The 21,279-nt window shown below is 36.6% G+C and overlaps 1 protein-coding gene across 1 annotated transcript; it reads right to left on the bottom strand.

Moving 5' to 3' along the window:
- Window positions 1-293: 293 nt before the first annotated feature.
- zgc:123217 (uncharacterized protein LOC641414 homolog) lies at window positions 294-20,628 on the bottom strand. Its single transcript, XM_052570060.1, has 5 exons — window positions 20,326-20,628; window positions 19,314-19,485; window positions 18,494-18,768; window positions 7,129-7,277; window positions 294-1,024 (listed from the first exon to the last, which is right to left on the bottom strand). The coding sequence occupies exons 1-5, from the start codon at window positions 20,369-20,371 to the stop codon at window positions 725-727; spliced, it is 942 nt and encodes a 313-aa protein (XP_052426020.1). The 5' UTR covers window positions 20,372-20,628; the 3' UTR covers window positions 294-724.
- Between the last annotated feature and the right edge of the window lie 651 nt (window positions 20,629-21,279).

Below are 21,279 nucleotides of genomic sequence, written 5' to 3'. Positions count from 1 at the left end.
TTATGACTATGGAGTGGCAGACTTTGTGAGATCTGAGCTTTCAGTTCTACATTTTTTGAGGTAGGTATTTACAAGTTGGGAAGTTGTAATCATTACTTCTCATCTCGCACTCTTCCTCTTAAAAATGTTAAATAATAATGTGCATTAGATGTATTTGTCCATTTTTAGGTGATGTAAATTTTAGCATTACTTATTTTATCATAATTATCGTAATTGTACATTAATGTCATATTTTTGTACATTTTATTATGAATAAATAATAATAAAAAAAAACATAAATTTCAAGAAATTCACAGTCATTACAGATGCTGCGTCTATTCTGTCCCTTTACATATTTGTCACTTAGAGGTCAGAAACTCTGGAATTAAAGTAAGTTCAGAGTTTTTCACTCAGAATTATGACTTTGTGGTGGCATTCATTTGCGTTCAAATTGCACAATATTCCCAGCGTAACTTGAACTAGCAGAACTTCCAAGTGCAAAAACTGCTCACTGGTAACATCCGCTATAATACAGTGACAATTATGAAATGTTTATGTTGATCACAATAAAATTTCTCCCCACATAAAGCTGTAGTTATGTTTCTAGTAGCAAGGACCTTTTAATGAGTCACTCATGAGCTTTACATTTTCAGATGTCTTTTTTAGCATTTGGACCTTTTTCCACGTCTTTAGAATTTCATGCTGTTACCCATAAACCATTGCACATGTGTGTGTGCGAGTAAGTTTAAAGAGACTGTAAGAGTGAGATGAGCGTCATGAACAGAATGATGAAATTAGAGTAGTGTGAGAGCTGATATACGGCAGAACACGTGAAACTGCTGTCTGTGCCATTGGACAAAAAGGTCACGAAGCCAATGGTGGCTCCTTCCACGTTCTCCGTGACCCAGGCGTGGAACTCAGAGACACGTGAATACACCTCTGGGAAACCTTCTTTAGCACAGCCCAGACTCGTCCCAAAGCTGGTGATTCCAGCCTGGACCCACACAGAACCCTGTTTGCACTGTAGCGGACCTCCAGAATCTCCCTGCAGACAAAGAAAGATGAGCTGTGAAAACACAACTGATGCTTTGCTTTAAAGGGGTCCTATTATGCTTTTTAAATTTTCCAACTTTAGTTAATAAGAATAGGAGAGATTAAACAGCAAAAATTATTGACCTACAGTGCAAAGGCTTTGAATAAACTTGTGTTTGTAACTTCTAATGTTATCATTATAGAGTATCTTAAAATGCCACTTCAGAATGTATTTATGCAAACTGTATTTTATTTGATCCAAATCAGACTTTCAGTTCTTCTAAATCTTTGTAGGAAATTAAAGGAATAGTTAACCCAAAATTTTAAATTAGCAGAAAATCTTGAGGCCATCAAAAAATGTAGATGAGATTTGGAGAAATGTGTCATTGCATCGCAGTCTCAGCAATGCATCATCTGCAGTGAATGGGTGCCATCAGAATGAGAGTCCAAACAGCTGATAGAAACAGCACAATCATCCACAAGTAATGAACTCCTGTCTAGTCCATCTGTCAACATTTTAAGAAGCAGAAACCTGCATGTTTATAAGAAACAAATTTATATGTAAAATGTTGCTTCTGGCTGAAATATAAGTCCTCTATCAATAAGATTGCTTCCTCCGGTGAAAAATGTGCCCTGTCTGAATCAGGAAGGAAATCTGATCAAACACTGTTAATAACACAATAGAGTCCAAACAGCTCTAAACAAATATATTGATGGATTTTAACAGAAGATGCACTTTTTCACTGAAGGAAGCGTTAATGTGGATTATGGACTAATTTGGTTAAAAACATCTTAAAGAGGAATTTATTTCAGCTTTAGTCTTCTCAATATGTTAACTGATGGACTGGAGTGCTGTGGATTACTTGTGGATTATTGCAATGTTTTTATTTGCTGTTTGGACGGCACCCATTCACTGCAGAGCATTCACTTCTGAGCAAGTCAAGTCAAGTCACCTTTATTTATATAGCGCTTTAAACAGAATACATTGCGTCAAAGCAACTGAACAACATTCATTAGGAAAACAGTGTGTCAATAATGCAAAATGATAGTTAAAGGCAGTTCATCATTGAATTCAGTGATGTCATCTCTGTTCAGTTTAAATATTTTCAGTGGATGTTACGGAATGCAATTTTTTTCCAGATCTGTTATAGACGGTTTCATCGGGTACACGCGCCTGGCCCTAAGTTAACTTCCGGTCTGTGTTGTGTATTGAGAGTGAGGAGTTGTCGTCATAGTACAGAGCCCCTCCCCTCGATATCACAGTCTCCGCCATGTTGGCAGGACACCGGCGGCGAAACAGGATTGTTTGCATGTGTTGTAAACTCAGTACTAGAGAAGGTTCTCGCAATTCTGCACTGTTTTACCATGCCTGGAAGTTACTGCTGCGTTAAAAACTGCTCCAGTACCTCTCACGATACATATGGAACACATAGGAACAATGGAATTCAGTTTTTTTTTTAGGTTACACCAAGCGCAGAACAGCAGTATTTGGAGAAGCTCTCAGGCATCCAAAATATCGACTCATACGAGCTCCCTGCTGTGGAATGGCACAGAGACCTGGACCATTTACCTCCACGCACACATATGGACATTGGGAATTATATTGTTTTTGGTTTAAGTTACTACACAATGCAGGAGTTTAAAAGCCACAAGTCTTTGGAAAGTTACGAGGCTTTCTGTTGTGGCTGGGTCCATCTACAGCAGGTGATGACAGCAGTGTTGTACAGACACTTCTTGACCAAAACGACAAAGTAACTTAAATAACTGCGACTGTTTCGTAAACTCTAGATTATAATGAGATGTTCAATGTACACAAACGTTTCCAGCATGTTTTGATGTAGGCTAAAGCTGTGTATGTTTAGTTATAATTAGATTTTTGCCCAATGACACATACTGTACCAGGTTTTTGTGTTGGGGGCTGCAAAGTGGACAAACCAGTTCTGGGTTAGCTAGGGTAGTTAAATGTGTGATTGCGAGATGTAAATGTCCGGGTTAGATTAAGCCATTAACAGCGTGAATGCAAGTTACATCGTAAACAATATAATTCACAATGTCCGTATGTGTGCATGGAGGTAAATGGTCTGTGCCGCTGCAGGGAGCTCGTATGGGTCCATATTTTGGATGCCCCAGAGCTTTCCAAACACCGCTGTTTTGCGCTTGGTGTGAGCTTGTTCCTGTAAGGTCCCCTTTCTTTCGCCTTATCTTTCTGCATTGCTTTACTTTCTTCTTTTCCATCTCGTATTCGTAGATCTGTCTCTGTTCCGCCGACATAATAAATGCGCAAAAATTAAAGAGCTCTGGAATGTTTACCCGCGCCTCTGTGCAGTTCTGAAGGCGTTGCCCCTGGCAACCGATAGCGTGTCCTACCATCATGGCCGATCGGCTCAGACCCCTCCCAAATCAACTCAAATCGGCATGTGATTCCTCACTCTCAATATCGTCTGGCTGCGGTGCCTTCTACAAACGCAGTTAAAGTTAAGGTGATGAGTAAGACTGAAGTTGGGCTCAGGTGGTTGTGCTGTGGGATGTGTTTCCCATACATTTATTTATTTTTGGAGACTCGCAATGATTTTAAAACTGATCGATTTTCAAAAAGGCTTCGTTGAATAAAAATGAGTAATGTTATGTACTGCACGTTTAATAATAATAATTCCTTACATTTATATGTTTAAATATCAAAATGAGGCACAGGTGTTTTTATATCACTATTTCTGAAGGAAGACTTGCATGTTATATGCCTGATAACGCAGCATTTGTGAGCGTAGCTCTGCTTTGTTTACAGCTGTTACTGGGGAAACCTCTATTTCTCGCGCTTTATGCATCTCCTGCTCGAAAAAAATAATAATTTGCATTTTCATTAAGTTACCGGAAGTTAAGTTAGGGCCACAAAAGCGCGCATGAGCAGTAATGTTTGTTTATGTTGTTGCCGTTGAAACCGTCTATAGGGATGCAATGATACCATTTATTTCAGAACCGATCCGATACAGAAAATTCAGAGTATCTGCTGATACCGATCCAATCCAATACCAGCACAGTATTTTTTTTTTTTTTTTTTTATCACTGTACAGTAACACACTCTTTTGTGTGTTAAACACAATTTACTACATATAAACAACTGCATTTGAATGAAAAATAACTAATGAAAAAATATATAAACATAATCTATGTTTATTATATGTTAGTGGATAACTTCAACAGCAAAATATGATCTGTGCACAATAATTGTATAAAATTTAGTGAAATATTTTATTTACACATAAAATTGTATAAGTCTAAAATCTCGTAAAATGTTACACATTGCTCTTTGTATTGTTGTAAAATACATTCATGAAGAAAAAAAAAACAAGTATATAGATGTATATAGAAAAATAAAAGATGTTTCTTTTAAATGTATAGCACAGTGATAAAGGCAGCAACATGTGATAGATAGGACAGAACAATAAAGACTATTAATAATCTTTGACTGCACAGAAAATTATTAGGGGCGTAATGATTCATCAACATGGATGTGATGCATCGATGGCACGCGTAAAATATCGATAACTGGAATATAAATAGGCAGCTTATTTGGAACTGTCTACATTTTCACATTATGCATTACAACGTATGCATTCTCGTTCAAACTCACGGATCAGGACTCGGACTGATAAAGGCACAAGGTGAGTATAAAAGACGCTGGGATTGTTTGTGGAGCAGTCGAGCGCTGTGTGAGAAGTTTTCACCGCACACATCTGAAGCGCGTGCACGCACACAGACACATTGAGGTATCTTCCGCTTTTTTGTGCATGGATCAATAAATACATGATTACATAAAAATGCGAATTTTGGGGAATATCCTAGTAAACACAGTCAGTTAGGCATATGTCTTAACGTTAACGCTTCAGAAAGAAAATGATGTGTTATACTAAATCTGTGCTTGGTTCTTGAAGTGAAACAAACTAATAAATCGAATGCTTTCAAAGAACAATACAAGTGCTCACTGCTTCTGACTAAATAACCTTTGTTACATCAAAATGATTAATCTATATTAAGTTTTAAACAGTGAAGACTATGCAGTTATTTACATTTGATTATTACATTTTTTGTAGCGTACCTTAAAATGTATTATAGACTGAACTGAAAAACCTAAAAGCAGTTTATTTAATTGTTTTAAGTTTGTTGAACGTGTGTCTTGTTGTATTGTATTTATTTCCTGCTTATAATTTGGTTACCTGTGGAAACTTTTTTTTTTTTTGCACTGAGCCCATAGTAGCAACTAGATTTTTTTGCCAAATTGTTTATTTTCTTTATTATCAAAAAATAAAAAAAATAAATACATTAAAAAAAAGTGTAGGCTTCTTTTGTTGTTGTTGTTGTTGTTATTCTGAATCTCCCAATTGAGGTACACTATGTGAACATTTCAGGTAAATTTTATTTTTGTTAGAAGTCGTGAACACCTCACTTCTTTCTGGGACATTTCCAAACTCCCTGAAACTGCAGTTGTTAGCCCCTCCTGAAAAAGATAAATCTTGATAACACCATTTGGGCAATAATAGACCAATATCTAATCTTCCTTTTATAGGCAAAATTACAGAAAAGGTAGTTTTTAGTCAGCTGAACAAATACTTAAACTGAAATGGATACCTGGACAATTTTCAATCTGGTTTCTGCGTCACAGCACAGAGACAGCACTCATAATGTTAATAAATGATATTCGCTTAAATTCTGACTCTGGCAAAATATCGGTGCTGGTATTGCTAGATCTCAGTGCTGCGTTAGACACTGTCAATCATAACATACTACTAGAGAGACTGGAAAACTGGGTCGGGCTTTCTGGGATGGTAGTCAAATGGTTCAGGTCATACTTAGAAGGGAGAGGCTATTATGTGAGTCTAGGAGAGCATAAGTCTTAAGTGGACGTCCATGACATGCGAAGTCACACAAGGCTCGATTCTAGCACCGCTCTTGTTTAGCCTGTATATGCTTCCACTAAGTCAAATAATGAGAAAGTACCAAATTGCCAATCACAGCTATGTTAATGATACCCAGATTTACCTAGCCTTATCTCCAAATGACTACAGCCCCATTGACTCCATCTGCCAATGCATTGATGAAATTAATAGTTATGTTCCAGAACTTTCTTCAGTTAGATAAGGAAAAAACTGAAGTCATTGCATTTGGAAACAAAGATTAAGTTTTCAAGGTGAATGCATACCTTGACTCTAGGGGTCAAACAACGAAAAAACACGTCAGGAATCTTGGTGTGATTCTGGAGACAGACCTTAGTTTCAGTAGTCATGTCAAAGCAGTAACTAAATCAGCATACTATCATTTAAAAAACATTGCAAGAATAAGATTTTTAGTATCAAATCGAACCGTAATCGTATCGTAATCTAAATTTTTGAGGTATTGGCAAATATCTAATTGCTGGGTATGAGAATCAAAATCTTATTCTATCGTGACAAACCATCCGATTTACACCCTGTGCTCAGAATGATGAACTTGAAACAACACGGAGTCACAGTGTGCAGACTGCACAGCCCTCCGAGTCTGCATAGAAAAGTTAGTACACACATTCTGGTCTGCTCATGTTCATGTTCAGTTAACTTGTCACAGCAGTTCAGTCAGTGTACTGTTTCAGTAAGTTAATTTCACTGGGATATTGGTTAATTTAGATTCAAAAACTTAAGTAATTTGTGGGTTTATAATTCACAACGATGAGATATACTCACAATTCTGAAAAGAAATGTCCATATTGTAAGATATAAACTTGCTGTTGTAAGAAAAAAAGTCAGAATTGTGGAAGGCTTGTTACCATGGAAGATTATACTAAAATGTATATGAATAAAAAATAGACTTTTTTCCTTGCAATTGTGAGTTTAAATCTAACAGTTTGGACTTTTCTTCTCAAAATTGCATGTTTATATCTCATTTCTGAGGGGTTTTTTTTCACACATTTTTGAGTTTATATCTCACAGTTCAGATTTTTCTTCTCTGAATTCCATGTTTATATATCTCAGTTGCAAGCTGACACATATCAATTCTGTATTCTTCTCAGAACTGCATGACAAAAAGAACAGATTGTGAATTCACAACTAGCCCTTTTTTCTGTGCTGGAAAAAAAGCTTCTGTACTCACCTGACAGATTCCTTTGTCTGCCCTCCCTGCACAGATCATCTGTGCTGTGATTGTAGCATCACCTGCTGGCTCATACTGGCAGCTGCACTGTGAGCTGCCCACAACCGGGACCTCCACCTCCTGAAGAGCCTGAGGAGCCGGCAGCGGTTCTGTCAAACACAGCCTCTGAGAGTTAGGAACACAACAGCACTAATGGAAGATCCACAACACCCTCAGTCTAGCGGCTCGGACTACAAACAGTAGATGTTGATCTTTATTTTATTTTTTTTCCTTCTTAGCATTGTTCATGTGAAATGGGAAAACAATGTATGATTAGAAAGTAAGTAAAAAATACATATAAATAAGAAAATATACACCTTATATTGCAACATGGTAGTAAGCTATTTACTGTGAAAGCAATAATTCGTATTCCTTAGCCATTAGTAAATAACTAGAAGAAGCTACATTCACATATACAAGTTACAAATGGCTGCATCTGCTCTTACATTAAAAATATCAAGTCTACTATAAAAATAAAGGAGAAATGAGAATCCTCATACAACTACTCTAAAAGAAAGAACATAAATCAAAATTACAAAAACATGTCCATGTCTCATTTCACCACAAAAAAATAAAAATAATTAATTAATTAATTAATTAATTGTTTGACATAATCACAATATTCCTAAAAGTGACCTGGCAGATTTCATAAGAAAATGCATTCTTCTGTAGTTTATCTGTGTATTTACGTCATACCCATAAATAAAGACAAGAAGGTTCAGCTTCTATAGCACATGTCCGATCAATATATCAATAAAATCAATATCAATATACATCCAACTCATTCCTACTTAACTAGGCAAGGCAAGGCAAAGCAAGAGAAGTTTATGTATATAGCACATTTCGTACACAATGGTAATTCAAAGTGCTTAACATAAAAGAAAAGAAAATAATCATGAAGGAAAATAATACAAAAATAAAAACAAACAATTTTAAACCTTTGGAAATGATTTAAAAATGGATTTATTTAAAATGAATTTAAAACAGTTAAAAATAGAAAATGATTTTACATAAAATACAGTGAATACATAAAATACAGTGCAATCAGTTCAGACATTGCACAGTGCTCATTCAATAAATGCACAGCTAAACAGATGGGTTTTGAGTCTAGATTTAAATGTGACTAGTGTTTTAGCACATCTGATCTCTTCTGGAAGCTGATTCCATCTGCGGGCAGCATAGTAAGTAAAGGAGGACTCCCCTTGTTTTGTGTGAACCCTTGGTATTTCTAACTGACTTGATCCTAATGATCTGAGTGCTCTGTTAGGTTTTTATTCAGTGAGCATATCTGCAATATATAGACTCACATAACAGCCTCTCTCTTCTAAGTATGATCTGAACCATTTGATGCGATCCCAGAAAGCCTGACTCAGTTTTCCAGTCTCTCTAGTAGTATGTTATGATCGACAGTGTCAAACGCAGCACTGAGATCTAGCAATACCAGCACCCATATTTTGCCAGAGTCAGAATTTAAGCGAATATCATTTATTAACATTATGAGTGCTGTCTCTGTGCTGTGATGCAGAAACCCGATTGAAAATTGTCCAGGTATCCATTTCAGTTTAAGTATTTGTTCAGCTGACTAAAAACTACCTTTTCTGTAATTTTGCCTATAAAAGGAAGATTAGATATTGGTCTATTATTGCCCAAATGGTGTTATCAAGATTTATCTTTTTCAGGAGGGGCTAACAACTGCAGTTTCAGGGAGTTTGGAAATGTCCCAGAAAGAAGTGAGGTGTTCACGACTTCTAACGAGGGGCTGCTTCATTTAGGACTGTTGCACTGCAGCTGTCTTCTAGCCATGTTTCATTTAGAAACATAAAATCCAGATTGTTTATGGTTATAAAGTCATTGATTAGAAATTATTTATTTTTCAGTGAGCGAATGTTTAAAAGTGCTAGCTTGATGGCAGTACTTTGTGTCTTTACATCAATCTTAGTTTGATGCATAATAGTCCCCAGATTAGATGAGTTTGCCATTCGGCTTGAGAAGGCCTTAGACTTTCTATCATGTGATAAAACTGAAATAGAGAAATAGGTTCCCGCTTGTTCTGTAAACATTTGTGAATGTTGCTGCTATTATAGCATGTACCTGACTTCATTTCACTGACTTCATTTCATTTCACTGAGAGCTGCTTTCAGTAGTAGCTGTTTTGATACATCACAGTCAGTCTGTGAGGAGCTCTGTGGGCAGGGCTCATCCGGGATAGTGTCCGTCCGCAGTGCTTATTTTGGCTGCATGGTGTTATCAGTGTCCTTGTGGGATATGTCAACCACATGATGATTCAGACCCGGTGTGTGTGTGCGGAATAGATTGACACACTCTACTGAAGGATGATGGTGGGAAAAGTAGATATTGACCTTAAGCATCTGGTTTAAACACTGATCCGGGAGTTAAGTATATCTAAAAAGCGTTAGCACTCGTTAGCTTGTCATTAGCGTTTTCATTCGAACCTATCGCTGTTTTCTTTTCACCTCTCTCTCTCTCGCTCCAGTTTTTCACAAGTTCATCAAACAACCGCAGTAAGAATATTTCATCAAGCAAGGTGAGTAATGGCTTCTCCTGCTATTGTTATTTGCACCTCTTGCCACATGTACAGTCTATCTATCTCTGTCACAGATGAGTAGGGATGGGTATCGTTAAGGTTTTAACGGTATTACTAATCTTACCGATACTGCTTAACAGTCCGGTACTTTAACAGTATTCTTATCGGTACTTTGTGTTGTGTGTGTGTGTTTTTTTTTTTAAGAACAAAAAAGTTGCCAATAAAATCCTGTAAAAATGCTGGTAATTGCTGTAAAATGGATTACAGGAAATTACTGCAAAGCAAATTACAGTTAATTGCTGTACCCTGAAAAAAAAAAAAAGTAGTAGTAAAAAAAGAGCGGTGTTCATCATTTATGCTGCAGCACCCGGGGAGCAGTTGGTGGTTCAGTGCTTTGCTCAAGGACACCTCAGTCGTGTTATCGCCGGCCCAAGTTTCGAACCCACAACCCTAGGGTTAGGAGTCAAACTCTCTAACCACTAGGCCACAACTTTATATTATTCAAATAGTCTAAATAAATACAAGACCATAAAACGGGTCAAATTACTTTTTTTTATTATTGAAAGTTTGTGTCCAAAGCACAGTGTATGTGAAATATAGTAGTTTGTAGTATTTTTTGTAGTAACATTGAATTTAACTTGTAGTTTATTTTACATCAATATTTTGTACTTTCACTAAAGTACAGTATTTACTTGGCAAAAAAGTTGCCAATAAAGTCCTGTAAATATATTTTACAGCAATATTTTGTAATTTCACTAAAGTACAGTATTTACCTGGCAAAAAAGTTGCCAATAAAGTCCTGTAAATATATTTTACAGCAATATTTTGTAACTTCACTAAAGTACAGTATTTACCTAGCAAAAAAGTTGCCAATAAAATTCTGTAAATACCCCTAAATAAAATATGATGTTGTAATAATTTAACAATGAAACTGCTTTAAAGAATAATTTTAACAGTAAACTATAAAATATGTATATAAATGCCATATCATGAGCTCTATCTTAATACATTTACAAATGAATAAAAATGAATAAAGCCAATGATGTTGCAAGTATTTATTAAAACTGGCAGAAAGACATTGCAAGGCTTTTACTGGTAAAATAAAAATGTCAGTCTTTCAACAGTTAAAATCTTATTATAAAAATAACATAGCATCACAAATAACTACAAATACATGTTTAAAAAATAAGCCATACTCAGAGTAGAAAATTAACTTTCTATAAAAATGAAGGTCAATCAACAGAATTTGTATAATTTTTGTAAAAAAAAAATGTTTTAAAGAAAATTATTAAAATAAAATGCTGGAATCAACATTAAATCACAAATTCTGTTGTTTGAGCTTATGTTCTATTAAATTAAGAATATTCAAAATCAAAATCAGTCTCGCATTTCGATGCTTCCTCAGTCTTTTTTTTCTGGGGTTTTTTTCTAGTTTTTTAATCAGGCTAACTTGTCCAGTCGCTGTTACAATCAATAATGATCGATAATAAGAGAAAAGTCTTTAAATGAGCTCAGTGATTAAGGTCAAGCAACACTTACATTAAAACATAATGATCACCACCCGATGGTTTTTGCTTTTGGCTTGACACATCATTCTGAAAAATAAAAAGTTACATGCCAAGATCCCAACTAAAGCAAACATTGACCACTATAATGGTGACACACAAATTGTTATTTTCTCGTTTGGTGAGTCTGCTTGTTAACATCAGGTGTCTTCAATAATGCTCAATCATAACTCAATTAACTTCTTAATTATCTCATTAACTTCAACTCTGCTTCAGTGTAACTTTTATATGTGTCCACACTCAGAGTGTTAAATTAACACTGGGGATTTTGCTGTGTAACTATGCTATGATAGCAATTCCCAGTTTACTACACAGAAGTTACCAAGGCCGCTTGTGTAATGTCAGGATAGGAGGCTATTGTGACATGATATCACTTATACATTATAAGTATATACTCAAATAAATATAAAAATGATATATTTATCAAGTATAATTAAGTGTAAAAAGCAGGAACTACAGTGACAACACCTGCTTCTTGTAAATTAATTACAGTTGATGTGGAAATATACTGTTAACAACTGTAAAACCTTATTTGACCCATAATGCATTGTGAATTACAGCTGCATCTTGTAAAATGTTTATACAGTAAAATTCTGTAAAAATTAGCTGTAGAAACTACAGCAATTTTTTAGTGTATATATTATATATACAGTTTTGTTCAAAATAATAGCAGTACAATGTGACTAACCAGAATAATCAAGGTTTTTCGTATATTTTTTTATTGCTACGTGGCAAACAAGTTGCAGTAGATTTTCAGAAAACAAATGAGACCCAGCATTCATGATATGCACGCTCTTAAGGCTGTGCAATTGGGCAATTAGTTGAATTAGTTGAAAGGGGTGTGTTCAAAAAAATAGCAGTGTGGCATTCAATCACTGAGGTCATCAATTTTGTGAAGAAACAGGTGTGAATCAGGTGGCCCCTATTTAAGGATGAAGCCAACACTTGTTGAACATGCATTTGAAAGCTGAGGAAAATGGGTCGTTCAAGACATTGTTCAGAAGAACAGCGTACTTTGATTAAAAAGTTGATTAGAGAGGGGAAAACCTATAAAGAGGTGCAAAAAATGATAGGCTGTTCAGCTAAAATGATCTCCAATGCCTTAAAATGGAGAGCAAAACCAGAGAGACGTGGAAGAAAACGGAAGACAACCATCAAAATGGATAGAAGAATAACCAGAATGGCAAAGGCTCAGCCAATGATCACCTCCAGGATGATCAAAGACAGTCTGGAGTTACCTGTAAGTACTGTGACAGTTAGAAGACGTCTGTGTGAAGCTAATCTATTTTCAAGAATCCCCCGCAAAGTCCCTCTGTTAAAAAAAGGCATGTGCAGAAGAGGTTACAATTTGCCAAAGAACACATCAACTGGCCTAAAGAGAAATGGAGGAACATTTTGTGGACTGATGAGAGTAAAATTGTTCTTTTTGGGTCCAAGGGCCACAGGCAGTTTGTGAGACGACCCCCAAACTCTGAATTCAAGCCACAGTACACAGTGAAGACAGTGAAGCATGGAGGTGCAAGCATCATGATATGGGCATGTTTCTCCTACTATGGTGTTGGGCCTATTTATCGCATACCAGGGATCATGGATCAGTTTGCATATGTTAAAATACTTGAAGAGGTCATGTTGCCCTATGCTGAAGAGGACATGCCCTTGAAATGGTTGTTTCAACAAGACAATGACCCAAAACACACTAGTAAACGGGCAAAGTCTTGGTTCCAAACCAACAAAATTAATGTTATGGAGTGGCCAGCCCAATCTCCAGACCTTAATCCAATTGAGAACTTGTGGGGTGATATCAAAAATGCTGTTTCTGAAGCAAAACCAAGAAATGTGAATGAATTGTGGAATGTTGTTAAAGAATCATGGAGTGGAATAACAGCTGAGAGGTGCCACAAGTTGGTTGACTCCATGCCACACAGATGTCAAGCAGTTTTAAAAAACTGTGGTCATACAACTAAATATTAGTTTAGTGATTCACAGGATTGCTAAATCCCAGAAAAAAAAAAGTTTGTACAAAATAGTTTTGAGTTTGTACAGTCAAAGGTAGACACTGCTATTTTTTTGAACACACCCCTTTCAACTAATTGCCCAATTGCACAGCCTTAAGAGCGTGCATATCATGAATGCTGGGTCTTGTTTGTTTTCTGACAATCTACTGAACCTACTGGTAACTTGTTTGCCACGTAGCAATAAAAAATATACTAAAAACCTTGATTATTCTGGTTAGTCACATTGTACTGCTATTATTTTGAACAATACTGTATATATATATATATATATATATATATATATATATATATATATATATATATATATATATAATAAAAATGTTGCAAAATGTGGCAATTGGCTATTTTGTAAACTAACTTGAGGTGCTGTGCATTTAAGTTAGCCAAATAAATGTTTACATTTACATACTGATTTTTCCTTATTTGGAATTTTAAAAACAAGTAGAAAATATGTTGATTTCATTCTCATTTTTCCCAAAAGAAATCAACAGAATTTCTACTTAAGGTTAGCAAACCAGGGAGATTCAACATGATTTTAGCATACATACCTGACGTAGATGGGGCAACAACCAGAGACGAGCTAGCTAGGCAGTCGATACACATAATGCACTTTTGAAAGATGCTTTGACAGATTGCTTGTGTTTCTGCCCATACATGCAAATATTGTTTTGCACTTATGACCACGAGGGTTGTCAGCATTAACTCTAGTGAAGTATAACCACACTTTGGAACATTTTGCTCTCTCCGCCATCGTCACTCTTTGTATTAAGCGGAAGTTTTCGTACTGTTATGCGTGTACCACGCTCGTTCTTGTTGTGTGTGACTGATCGCACATTAGAAATGTTTGGCGAGATTAAATGTGCACGACAACATTATTAAGCAAAAATACATAGTACATTATTTTTTTTCCCTCCAGTACCGAAAGCAGAAACGATACCGTCAGATCTTACTGATACTACGGTCTTTCATAATTTAGCCCCGGGGCCAGTTTAATAGCGGGTTTCGGTACCCATCCCTACAGATGAGGGATTCAGATGTGAATAATGCAGGGAAATTGTTAGGCTGACAGAGAAGATTTCAGAATTAGAGACACGCATCCAAACTTTAATTGAGGACAGTAAGAGTGTTAGGGCTCTCGATACGGCTTTGGATGCGTCTAGCTGAGGGATTCCTTTACATTGTTCAGTTCCTGCAACAGAGCCCCTGCAGCAGGGCAACTGGGTGACAGTGAGGCAGCGTAGTCGTGGGTCAAAACACCGCTCTTCTGTTCCGATCAAAACATTAAACAGGTTCTCCCCACTCAGTGATGCACCCACTGAGAAACCTGATGAAAGTGCTCTAATTATTGGTGATTCTATTGTACGGAAGGTGAATATAGAGACACCAGCCACCATAGTCAAATGTTTACCGGGAGCCAGAGCGCCTGACATCTCGGTGCTTCATATAACATTATCCAGAGAAACCAATGTTAATGATAAATCCCCTGTTATGTTTGTACTGGCTACTGTATACAGGCCACCTGGGCACCATACATACTTTATTAAAGAGTTTGGTGATTTTACATCCGAGTTAGTTCTGGCTGCAGATAAAGTTTTAATAGTTGGTGATTTAAATATCCATGTTGATAATGAAAAAGATCCATTGATATCAGCATTTATAGACATTCTGAACTCTATTGGGGTTAGACAACACGTTTCAGCACCTACTCATTGTCAAAGTCATACTCTAAATTTAATACTGTCACATGGAATTGATGTTGATAGTGTTGAAATTATGCAGGTTGTATCTCTCTGTTAGTTCTACTGGATCTTAGTGCTGCGTTTGACACAATTGACCACAACATTATTTTGCATAGACTTGAACACTTTAATGGAAGTGCATTAGCATGGTTTAAATCGTATTTATATGACTGCCATCAGTTTGTAGCAGTGAATGAAGATGTATCATATCGATCACAGGTGCAGTGTGGAGTACCTCAAGGCTCAGTACTGGGGCCGCTACTCTTCACACTTTATATGTTACCCCTGGGAGATATCATCAGGAAACATGGTGTTAGCTTTCACTGTTATGCTGATGATACTCTGCTCTATATTTTTTCGCGGCTCGGTGAAACACACCAATTTGAAAAACTAATGGAATGCATAGTCGATATAAAAAACTGGATGACGAGTAATTTCTTACTGCTAAATTCCGAAAAAAAAAACAGAGGTGTTAATTATAGGACCTAAAAACTCTGCTTGTAATAACCTAGAACACTGTCTAAGACTTGATGGTTGCTCTGTCAATTCTTCGTCATCAGTTAGGAACCTAGGTGTGCTATTTGATCGCAATCTTTCCTTAGAAAGCCATGTTTCTAGCATTTATAAAACTGCATTTTTCCATCTCAAAAACATATCAAAATACGGCCCATGCTCTCAATGTCAAATGCAGAAATGTCAATCCATGCATTTATGACCTCAAGGTTAGATTATTGCTTTATTGGTGCTTTATTGGCTGGTTGCTCTGCACGCTTAGTAAACAAACTACAGCTAGTCCAAAACGCAGCAGCAAGAGTTCTTACAGGAACCAGGAAGTATGACCATATTAGCCCGGTCCTGTCAACACTGCACTGGCTCCCTATCAAACATCGTATAGATTTTAAAATATTGTTTATTACTTATAAAGCCCTGAGTGGTTTAGCACCTCAGTATTTAAATGAGATCCTTTTACATTATAATCCTCTACATCCGCTATGTTCTCAAAACTCAGGCAATTTGATAATACCTAGAATATCAAAATCAACTGCGGGCGGCAGATCCTTTTCCTATTTGGCGCCTAAACTCTGGAATAACCTACCTAACATTGTTCGGGAGGCAGACACTCTCTTGCAGTTTAAATCTAGATTAAAGACCCATCTATTTAACCTGGCTTACACATAACATACTAATATGGTTTTAATATCCAAATCCGTTAAAGGATTTTTAGGCTGCATTAATTAGGTAAACCGGAACCGCGAACACTTCCCAGAAGACCCTATGTACTTGCTACATCATTAGAAGAATGGCATCTACACTAATATTTGTCTGTTTCTCTCTTGTTCCGAGGTCACCGTAGCCACCAGATCCAGTCTGTATCCAGATCAGAGGGTCACTGCAGTCACCCGGATCCAGTACGTATCCAGACCAGATGGTGGATCAGCACCTAGAAAGGACATCTACTGCCCTGAAAGACAGCTGAGACCAGGACAACTAGAGCCCCAGATACAGATCCCCTGTAAAGACCTTGTCTCAGAGGACCACCAGGACAAGACCACAGGAAACAGATGATTCTTCTGCACAATCTGACTTTGCTGCAGCCTGGAATTGAACTACTGGTTTCGACTGGTCAGAGGAGAACTGACCCCAACTGAGCCTGGTTTCTCCCAAGGTTTTTTTCTCCATGCTGTCACCGATGGAGTTTAGGTTCCTTGCCGCTGTCGCCTCTGGCTTGCTTAGTTGGGGTCACTTCATCTAGAGTGATATCATTGACTTGATTGCAAATAAATGCACAGACACTATTTAACTGAACAGAGATGACATCACTGAATTCAATGATGAACTGCCTTTAACTATCATTCTGCATTATTGACACACTGTTTTCCAAATGAATGTTGTTCAGTTGCTTTGACGCAATGTATTTTGTTTAAAGCATTATATAAATAAAGGTGACTTGAATATGGCCCCAGAAAAGATTGAAGTTGTCGATAAAATAGACTTCTTTAATATTGCAAGATCTTTGTAGCCATGTATTCAGCCCAAGCAACCATGAAAACACATTTGTTCCCCTTGCTGGGAGTGGTCCACTGATGAACGACTGAACTTTGAGTCTTTAAAGTGTTTCAAAGAGTTCAATGAAGTCCTTCTTAAGAAGTTCTGCCTGCTCTTTGCGAATATCATTCTTTCCCACATGGATGATGATTTGATTTGCAGTCTTGTGCTTCATCAGAATGTTCTGAAGTTCCTTGTTCACATCAGAGACCGTTGCTTGAGGAAGGCAGCATGTTGTTGTAGTCCTGCTACGGATGTTTCTGATAACAGAGTCACCCACTATCAGAGTCCTGGGCTCAGCTGCGCTCTGAGCTGAAAGCTGCTGTCTGCTCGTACTTGAGCGCCTGTTAGTAGCGGTGTTAGCTGCTGGTTGATCCGATCCATGTTTAATCACATTTGGGGATTCATTAATGCTTCAAATCTGTACTCAAGATGTTCAGGGGGAGTAAGAATACCAGTATTTACAAGCCTTGTCATAGTCTTATCTGGGGTAGAGGAAGCTACGGCAGCAATACGAGAAACTTGTGACAATCTGATATCTCGTGTTCCTTTGGGTCTCGCTCCCTGTTTGTGCCTTCGATTAGTGTGGAGATCAGTTTCGGCTTGTTCCTCTACACTTGGTATAAACTGTTGAGATTCAGAAGATTCGTGGGACTCACCGGCTGTTTGCTGAGAGGGTCCGTGATGACGGTCTGCTGAGTGTTCATGCAACAGGTAGATCCAACAGGAGGCATTTTCTCTCTCTTCTGTTTGAATGTAGGCAGTTGTTATCCCGTCTCAGGAATGTTAAGCTGCTGAATGTGGGAGGCAAAGTCTTCTTTTTGAAGTACTATACCAGTCCCAAAGAGTTTTTAGTTTTAGTGTTTGTGCCAAAAATCTGTAGTTTGAGCACTGTGCTGATCTGCTGAATATATATATATATATATAAAAAAAAAAAAGTACAGATATAAGCAGCAAAGTGCAGAGCAATAAGCTAGAACGTCCGAATGGTAGTGAAGCCGGAAGCAAACATCTATGCATTTTTTTATTTTTTAAAAGTAGGGTTTTAAACTAACATTAATTAAAGTGAATAAAATTATTTATAAATAATTGATCTTTTATTACAGTAATTAATTTTTTTCTGAAAAGATTGTTTTCTTAATCAAATAAATTAACACACACAGACACACACACACACACTATTTTACTTTTGTTCTTTTGTTTTTAGAATTTTTTTTTTCTTAGATTTTCTTAGATTTTGAGAGATTCACTGGTGTTCTCAGGTTGTCAAAGCTACATATATTAAAGTATGAAATCTACAGAGTAATTAATTAATGCAGAGTTGTGTTTATAGAGGTTAGAGCTATAGAAATTGTACCCTGTGCATTAAAAATGTGCTTCAAACACGTATGTTTATGTTGTGAATGGAGCACTCACGGTTTTTGCCAATGTTTCCCCAGCCTGTAGCCCAGCAGAATGTGGCATTGAGAAAGACGCTCCCTTTGGATGCCAGGCAGACTGGACGAATGTATGGAGTGAAGGTCACAGACTGGCTCAGTTTCATCAGGGAGATGTCATTATTGAACAGGGTGTTGTTGTACTTTGGATGGATGGTGATGGACTGAATACCAACTCTTACTTCATTTGGGTTGGCAGCAGGCGTGGTCTGGGTTTGTCTTCCCAGGTACAGTGTCCAGCTGTTGAGGTTAGTCCTGTTACAAATAGAGATAGAATAAACCTTTGCTTAAGATAGAGAAAAGTTTCACAAAATTTGCTACCAGTCTCATGGAAAAATAGTTTAAATCTTAAACAAATATTTCACCCAAAAATAAAATGCAGAAAATGTACTGAACCTCAGAGCTTTCTTCATCAGAACAGATTTGAAGTAAGCAATATTATGTATAAAGGACTCATATTTTAACTGGATGCAATGGCTTGATGTTAAAAACGTCTTAATGCTGGATTTGTTTCATCTTTTGTCTTCTCCAGATGTTCACTGATGGACTGGAGAGCTGTGGATTATTGTGATGTATTTATCAGCTGTTTGGACTCTCATTCTGACGGCACCCATTTACTGCAGAGCATCCATTGATGAGACACTGATTCAATGCTATTTCTACAAATCCGATGAAGAAACACACTCATCCTGATCTTGAATGGCCTGAGGGTGAGTAAATGTTCAGCATATATTCATATTTGGGTGAACTATTGTTTTAAGCTGCTAAAGATGGAAAAGTCATGCAGCAGCGCTTCTTACGAGATGATGCAGTGAGCGGCCGTCATCACCCACTGGCTGTGGATCAGGGTTCCTCCACAGATGTGTCTGCTGTTGTAATGGACACTGACCTGCCAGGGCCAGTTACCCACAGGCGCATCAGTGCCACCCACTACACGTGTATTTAGAGGAGCTACTCCACAATTTGCAGCCACTAAATTATGTGCACAATATACACAAAATATTCTACTAGTCAAAAGTTTGGAATAAGATGTTTCAATGTTTTTGAAAAAAGTCTTTTATACGCAAAACTGCATTTATTTGATCTAAAATTCAGTAAAATAACAGTAATATTGTGAATATATATATATATATATATATATATATATATATATATATATATATAAGTAGCTGTTTTCGTTGTGAATCTGTGTTAAAGTGTAATGTATTTCTGTGATGCTCCGCTGTATTTCCAGCATCATTCCTCCAGTCTTCAATGTCACATGATCTTCAGAAATCATGAAAATATGATGATTTACTGCTCAAGAAACATTTCTGATTATTATCAGAGTTGAAAACGGTTGTGCTGCACAATACTTTTGTGCAAACTCAAAGAAAAGGCTTCTTTCAAAAACATGAAAAAATCTTAATAATTCCAAACGTTTGCCCAGTGGTGTATTTTGTGCTGCTCTTATTGTTTACCGTGCATTTGAGCCTGTAGAGTAAACCATTTTAAACTTTTAAAGAACTTGCCTAATCCAGACTTCCCCAGAAAGGAGTAAATACATATGCTAATAATAACCTATGCAGTTCTTCTTTTATGTAAATGCACCTTGTTTTAAGGAAGTTTTTACATTCTTAACTGGAAAATGAAAAAGAAAATAATGATTAATGTAATTATTGATTCAACACAGTGAAAGCATTAGAAACAAAAAAAGCATCAGAGTTTCTACACATTTAGAAATTTGACCCTTTTTTAAGAACATTTAATTGAGACACAATTCACAATTGACTCTGCAAGCACACATACTTAAATACTCATAATCAAACTCACCCTCCGTACTGAACATCAAGCTGAGCAGGATCACTGACAACTCCATGGCTGAAGTGAACGACTGGGAAAGAGAGCTGTCTTATGTCTTTTCTCTCTTTAAATCACCTGTATGACTTGTCTTCTCTGTCTGTCACAAGAAGGTCAATTGTTCATGTAATAAAACAGGTTAGACTTGTCTCATTCTTTCCTATAAATGAATGTTTGCATGACGACGGCGATGCCAGTACAGCTAAAACACAACCTATATTCTTTATTCTATAAATAAACACAATTAATACTTTTACAATTTTTGCATTTTACATTTTAGACCAATTAGTCTAACCAATTATTAAAGACCTTTTTTTTTTTTTTTTTTGCATGGTTTTTAATAGAAAAAGATCAACCAACATAGTTCTTTTGTAAAAATCCTTTATTTCATAAAAGCTGTGTTATGAAAGCTGTGTTATGAGACTCTTTTGTTAGCATTATTTGAACTGGGTTTATGCACACAGTGTCAATGCAGTGCGGTGCCACATAGTTGTGTTTGCGTCTGATATATTTCTGGACACAGACAGGAACTATGAAGCTTTGCTTTGAATTTCATGTTCTGTTATTACATCTAAAAGAATCAGATTAGCTCCAGTTGTATTGTTCTCTCATTTGGCTTGGATACATTGCTCTGTTGTGTATTATTGTAATTTGTAAATAGCTTTGCATAAAAGCATCTGCTATAGATAAATGAATGTAAATGCAAACTTATAAAGACTGGGTTATCTAGAAAGTGATTCAACAGGTCAGACTCTAAGCACATCTGAAGGGTGAATGATGACACTCATTAAAGCAATTTACTATGTTGGTATTGACTCCCATGGTATGGAAAACAATTCAGTGGAAGCCAGTGGCTGTTTGCTTACCAGCATTCTTCAAAATATATATATATATATATATATATATATTTTTTTTTTTTTTTTTTTT

This window comes from Carassius gibelio, chromosome B12 (assembly GCF_023724105.1).
Source record: "Carassius gibelio isolate Cgi1373 ecotype wild population from Czech Republic chromosome B12, carGib1.2-hapl.c, whole genome shotgun sequence".
Classification (NCBI taxonomy): domain Eukaryota; kingdom Metazoa; phylum Chordata; class Actinopteri; order Cypriniformes; family Cyprinidae; genus Carassius; species Carassius gibelio.
This window is presented reverse-complemented; position numbering and strand designations above follow the sequence as displayed.

What these genes read in the sequence shown, in the direction of transcription:
- zgc:123217 (XM_052570060.1), bottom strand. Translation starts at nt 20,371, where the DNA reads ATGGAGTTGTCAGTGATCCTGCTCAGCTTGATGTTCAGTACGGAGG. An exon ending in CTTGATGTTCAGTACGGAGG is followed by an intron (nt 19,486 to 20,325) that starts GTGAGTTTGATT and finishes CACATAATTTAG; the next exon opens with TGGCTGCAAATTGTGGAGTA. An exon ending in CAGACAAAGGAATCTGTCAG is followed by an intron (nt 1,025 to 7,128) that starts GTGAGTACAGAA and finishes CTTTGTCTGCAG; the next exon opens with GGAGATTCTGGAGGTCCGCT.